General features: G+C 56.0%; 1 protein-coding gene across 1 annotated transcript; it reads right to left on the bottom strand.

The window, feature by feature from the left end:
* Positions 1 to 759: 759 nt before the first annotated feature.
* On the bottom strand, positions 760 to 6,277 carry PMM1 (phosphomannomutase 1; the record flags this gene model as incomplete). Its single annotated transcript, XM_019611367.1, has 8 exons — positions 760 to 2,510; positions 2,720 to 2,835; positions 4,329 to 4,404; positions 4,641 to 4,740; positions 5,202 to 5,293; positions 5,530 to 5,606; positions 6,060 to 6,177; positions 6,269 to 6,277. Coding segments are annotated over 8 exons (711 nt in total), but the record flags the coding sequence as incomplete, so codon positions are not given.
* Positions 6,278 to 6,282: the final 5 nt, after the last annotated feature.

Genomic DNA, 6,282 nt, shown 5'->3' with positions numbered 1-6,282 from the left:
TCTTTTTTATTTTTTGGGGAAATAAACTAAAATCCTAGAATTGTTGGTGTTTTTACAACTCTGGTGTGGTTCCTGCCTGTCTGACCTTGTGTCAACCTTTGTAACATTGGCAATAAACCATTAAAAGTGACTTTCCCACGAGCCCTGCCCATCCTGCTTTTTTTGTGTGTAAGTGCACCCTGCAGGAGACCCAGGAAATCCAGGGCTTGCCTCAGACCACCAATGCTGTGCACTGCACCTCAACTTCAGCAGAACTGAGGAGGGCCACAAAGATGCTCAGAGGGCTGGAGCACCTCTCCTGTGAAGACAGGCTGAAGGAGCTGGCTTGTTCAGCTTGGAGGAGGCTGCAGGGAGACCTCACTGCAGCCTTTCAGTACTTTAAACAGAGCTTATACAAAGGATCAACTTTTTAGACAATCTAATAGTGACAGGATGGAGGGAATGGCTTTAAAGTAAAAGAGGGAGATTTAGGTCAGATGTTAGGAAGAAGTACATTATTCAGAAGGCAGTGAGGCAGTGGCACAGGCTGCCCAGAGAACTGTGGGTGCCCCATCCCTGGGGGATCAAGGCCAGGTTGGATGGGGCCCTGCCCGCAGCACGGGGTGGGACTGGGTGGGCTTTGAGGTCCCTTCTGACCCAACCCTTCTGTGATTCTGATTCCCTGGTCCTGCAGGGCCTGCACCCAACACTTGAGGGCAGAGTAGAGCCTGCAGACAGCACACACTGACAACTGCACATTGTGGTTTCAATAGCATTTGTATACATATATATATTTATATATTTATTTATTTAAATTTATTTCTAATCTAATAGTTGGAACCAGTCAGACAGGAGCTGCCCATCTCACACAGATACAGAACCATATGGTCCACACCACGAGGCCCATCACATCCACTCACTCACACACCCGTGGGGAGAAACCCGTGGCCGTGCTATGGGGCAAAGGGAAGCCTCCCTGCCTCTGAGAAACTCCAGAGAACCCAATCAGGCTGCAGCTACGGCAGGACAGGTTGTCCCCTCATTCACAGCACAGGTGGCCCTACAGACAGCACAGGGAGCGAACAGATCACCTCAGCCCCCAGGGCCACCACGGTGCCTTGCAGCCTCATGGCCAAAAAACACAAAAATCCTGCTGACTTGAAATAGACTCACAGGAAAAATAAACCACAGCCTGATCCTCATTGAAAGAGGAGGAACCACAAAACACGAGGTTCCTCCATGAGGGTTAAAGCGGAGGGTCAAAATGGCGGTCCGTGAAGAGGGCACTCTGCATTCAGGCTTCTCCAACATGTCCCCCCCTCCCACAGAGATTTTGTCTGGGTAGGGAGGAATTTGTGCATTTGCTGGAGATTTCTGGATGCCAGGCCGCTGCACTCATGCAAATTGGACGCGTTACAGACTGATGTGTTTGAGAGGTACCGTCACATGGAGAAGAAAGCACCCACCAGTATTGGTCACACACCACTATAGCGTGAGCAGGGCCAGGCAGCGGGACCAAAGTCCTCTCAGGGACTGTGCAAAGCTGCCCCAGGCCCAGAAGCACCAGCTTTTGCTTTGGTCCCGTGGTTAAAGGGTGGCAGCCATTGGGAAACTTCTCTCTGAGCCCAGCTCCAAGGTAGGGCCATAGCGATGGGCAATGACAGTGCGAGGACAGCAGGAGGAAGCAGGATGTACCAGGAGAGCTGAGCACTGGGAAGGAAGGCGACTTAGTCTGCAATGAATGCCTTGGGTAAGGCTTTCTAGTAACATATCTGCGACACCTGACGGACACACAGATGGGAAGACTGAGCACTGGCAAAGTCTGCCAAGACAGGCTGTGGGGTCTCCTCCTTGGAGACCTCCAGATGCCATACATCCAGATGTAGGTCTGGGCACCCTGCTCCAGGTGTAAGGTTGGGCCAAATGGACCCAAAGGTGCCTCAGCCATGCTGCAATTGTGTGCAGGCTTCTGGGAAACGCCTGGCAAAGGGGGAGGAGAACATGAGAGGTAAATTCCCTTGTGCAGAGGTGTTGAAGAGCAACACAGCAAAACAGAGAAGGGAGAAGGGAAGGATGGACAGACGTGCACACAGACAGATGTGGTTAAATCTGGCCCTGGCATTTGGGTCCAGAAGGCAGGAATGTATCACTGCACACCAAGGCCCCATCTGGCACGACAGAAGTTCTGCTGGAAGAAGGACTGCCTGGTCCCACAGACCTCAGCCACACACTGGGAGTGCCAAAGGGCTGACCAACAACAGCCCCCTTCTGCACATCCCCTGGACTCACACAACAGCTCCTGACCAGCACCGGCAAGTGTTTTTCAGTCTACCCTGAGCAGATTCCTCAAACGAAGGTGCTTTTCCTTGTGGGGGAGAAAAGGGAGGAGGGCTGCAGGGCCCTCACAGTCAGCACTCATTTGCTCTCTCTGGAAAGAAGATTTCACGGCATCGCTGGACCGTGTCCTGGGGGGACTGGACGCTGTGTCCCACTGTCCGGGGGTCGTCATAGATTTCATAATCATTCCCTCCCTGCAGGGGAGCAAAGAACAGGGAAAGCATTAGCAGAGTCTCCTTGGAGAATCCGCATCCTGCAAGGAGCCTCCATTTGCTGCTGCAAACACACAGAGAGCATCCCCCACTCGCACACCACTAAAGGTTCGTGGTGGCCGCTGGAGTACCACAGACACCACTGGGCGAGGAGAAAGCAGCCATGTGAGGGGTGAGCAGGGTGTACTCACAGGGGTGGTCTCGTTCCCAAAGAAGTGGATGGTGTCAAACCTCTCATCATCCAGCACGTTGAGGCAGTAGCGTTTGTCCCAGCCCTCTGGGAAGACGTCGAAGCTGATCATGCCACCTGCCAGCAGAATGGTGAGCGTTAGCAGAGTGGCCTTGAGGTGGTGGGATGTCCCTCTACCCCAGGGTTGGAGGTCAACCTGGAGCCCTCCCCATACAGCTGTGCCCCGTGGCTCTCTGGCATGTGATATTAGGAGGCTGCAGATGCTGTTTCTATGACAACAGGCTGAGTGACATCAGCAGGGCTGGGTGACAATAGCAGGGCTCCATGCCACACATGCAAGCAGGCAGCAGCGAGCTGCAGGGGGAGCTGGTAGGGAGGCAACAGACATCCATGTGCTGCTAAGATTTGGAGCTACACCTTGCAGATAGTATCGGTGTGTGCTGTGTCGGGGCAGCAGGGGACAAAGTACATGTTGTCAGCTACTGGCACTGAGAACTCTCCCAGGCTCCTGCATGGACGTCACACTCTCCTGCTTTGGAAATAACTGAAATAAAATGCTGCACTGCATTACATTCTCCCCTTTCATGAGAGCTGGGCAGTGAGAAGGGCTCCTGGTGCCAGCTGGGTGGGGCAGGAAGCCAGTCGGAGTAGGGAGAAGCAAGATACTGAGGACACCAAGCACTGCCCCTTGCCTGGGTACAGCACAGGGCTGCAGCGAGGTCTCCCATCGCTTCCCACCTTCCACAGCCTGGGATGAGGCTCTCAGAGCCAGTTCGTCCCACCAGCCTCATTTCCATGTGTCCCTGCCCTTTTGCCCTTTGCCCAGATTTCCACCTTCTTACGTTACACAGAGCTCTGCAGAAGGTCTCTTTCTGGCTTCAGCCCCGTCCCTTAGATAACCTCATTTCTACCCCAATGCTGGCCAGGTTCCAGGATTGCTGAAGCCCCTCCTTAGCTCCCTGCTTTGGCTGTAAAGCACCTCTAGCCCCAGAAGCAGCCCTATAAAAGCCCACGACACACAGTGCCAGCTCTTCTTCCAAGTAGAAGGATGTTTCCCTAGCAGCCAGCCCTCCAAACAAAACTCTGAACTGAGAACACGAGGCCCCTTCCTCTCACACCACTGCATTCCTGGAGGAGCCCTGCAGAGGACTGAATGTGCCCGGAGCTCTGCTGGCAGCCCTGCTGCTGTGCTTGAGCCAGAGCAGAGCTGCTGCACAGGGGTGGGCTTAGCAGAGCTATGAGGAATAAGGCACTGGTAGCGTCATGGGACAGAAAGCAGTCGGCTTGGCTGACGCTCAGAGGAAAAACCTATAGCACAGTTTATTCCTAGAATCACAGACTCATTAAGGTTGGAAAAGACCTCTAAGATCATCGAATCCAACCATCGAGCCATCGCCACCTTGCCACTGACTTGCTGCAAATGCAAGCATGTTCCTCCCATGGCAGCTCTCCAGGAATTGCAGCTTGCTGAGCAGTCTCTGAGGTCTTCCCAGAGAGCACAGCCTCTGGGATCCTGGATGCCCACAGAGATCAGCCTCATTCCCACTCTCTATCCCAGGATTTTAAGGGGAATGCAATGAAGAGGCCATGGCAAAGCCCCCTCTGCTCACCTCGAGAGAAACGTAGCCCTTTGCCAGCAAACTCCCTCTGCAAGGCTGCCACAAACTTCTCCCGGATCCGCTCTTTCTATGGAGGAGAAGGGAAAAGGGTCTGAATCACAGAGTCATTAAGGTTGGAAAGCACATCTAAGGTCATCAAGTCCAACCATCAACCCATCACCTCCAGGAACCTCCAAGCTAAGACACATAGCTTGGAGCTGGTCTCCTATCGCCTTGGGAAGTGAGGGAAGCGGACAAGACTCAAGATCTGTGACAGCGCGAGACCTGCAAAGGGAATAGTGAGCCCAAACTCAACCCACGCACCTTGTCCAGCTCCGAGAATTCGATCCGCTCCTCCAGCGTGCAGCTCCTCCCAATGGGAGAGATGTTCAGCATCCCATTGCGAAACTCAATGAAGGTTCCTCTGCGTGTGGGCAAGGGCACAAGGTTACTGGGGCCTTTACAAGGGCAGGGAGAGAAAAACAGCCCTTCTGAGGTCAGTGCAACCACAGCTGATCTCAGACAGCAGTCTGGTCAAACGTGCCCTCAAAACCAAGGGCTGAGCCCAGAGCTGTCAGGGCTGTTTGACTGCTGCTTGGTTGCTCAACTCAGTGAGGTTCCAGCTCCTAAGTCTCTGTGGATTCAGGGCTGTGGGATTTCTCAGAGCTTCTCTGGACAGCCCATGCTGTCACATAGAGCAGAGCTCAGCGCTGCCCCTCCGCTCCCTGTGAGGAGCTGCAGCCGCCATCAGGCCTCCCCTCAGCTCCTCTGCTCTGCGCTGAGCCAACCAGGGGAGCTCAGCTGCTCCTCATATGCCTTGCCCTCCAGACCCTTCTCCATTTGTAGCCCTCCCCTGGACACCTCTAACAGCTTTATGTCCTTTACCGTTTCTTGGGCAGCTTCAGCAGGGCCATGTAGTTGAGGCAGAAGTTGATGAGGTCCTGCAGCAGCTCCTCTCCCAGGTGGTCCTGAATGGCCTACAGGAGGAGAGGGGTTGAGGAGGAAGCAGTGAGGGGATCATGGAGCAGCAGTCCTCATAGAATCACAGTGCAGTTGGGCTGGAGGGGACCGCAAAGCCCACCCAGTCCCACCCCGTGCCATGGACAGGGCTGCCACCCACCAACTCAGGCTGCCCAGGGCTCCATCCAACCTGGCCAGGGACGCCTCCAGGGATGGGGCATGCCGGAGCCACCTGCACCCGGTGTTGACCCACCTGCTTGGCCACAAGCCGCCCGTTCTTGTACTGCACGGTGCCATTCTCGGCGAAGACGTAGTCAAACTTATCGACGACTGAAAGGGAAAAGGCGAAAGAGAAACAACTTGTACCGCTCGGGTCATCAGAGAGGAGAAGAGGTGCAATGGGGACACCCGGCAGGCCGCACGTCTCCCTGCCCGCGGGCCGCTATCTGTAGCGGGCAGGTGGGCGGCTGACGCAGACGGGCAGCGACCCGACGGTGTCACCGCCCCGGACAAGATAAGCGCACGGAACGTCACGCTCTCGGCCACGTGCGCCCACCGCTCCATCCCCGCCGCGGTGCTCGGCGGCGCGGCGATGGGTTACCTAACGCAGCCCCCGTGCAAACACAGCGCCGCTGACTCAGCCCTCCGAGCTAACGAGGCGGAAGGGAGACCTTAGGACTCGCCGTGCGCTGGGCACGGATCTCGGGGAAGGAAAACGAAGCTCGGGGCGGAGGGCTGCCCTCCCGGCGCCGCGTCTCCCCGCGCCTCGTTCGCGCCGCGCACCTTCGTCGCCCTCTCCCAGCTGCTCGGCGATCTTAGAGTAGTCGGAGCCCCCAACCACGCCGATTTGCACCCTGCCGCGCAGCTCCTGCAGGAAGCGGTCCACCTCCGGTTCGATTTTCTACGGGAGCGGGAGGACGGATGAGAGGGGCCGAGCCTGGCACGCAGCCCCCCGCTTCTCCTTCCTCCCCACCTCCGCCCGGCCCCGCTACCTGCCGAGCCGGCG

Source organism: Meleagris gallopavo, chromosome 1 (assembly GCF_000146605.3).
Source record: "Meleagris gallopavo isolate NT-WF06-2002-E0010 breed Aviagen turkey brand Nicholas breeding stock chromosome 1, Turkey_5.1, whole genome shotgun sequence".
NCBI lineage: Eukaryota > Metazoa > Chordata > Aves > Galliformes > Phasianidae > Meleagris > Meleagris gallopavo.
The sequence above is the reverse complement of the archived record's forward strand: the minus strand, read 5'-3'. Positions and strand labels throughout refer to the sequence as shown.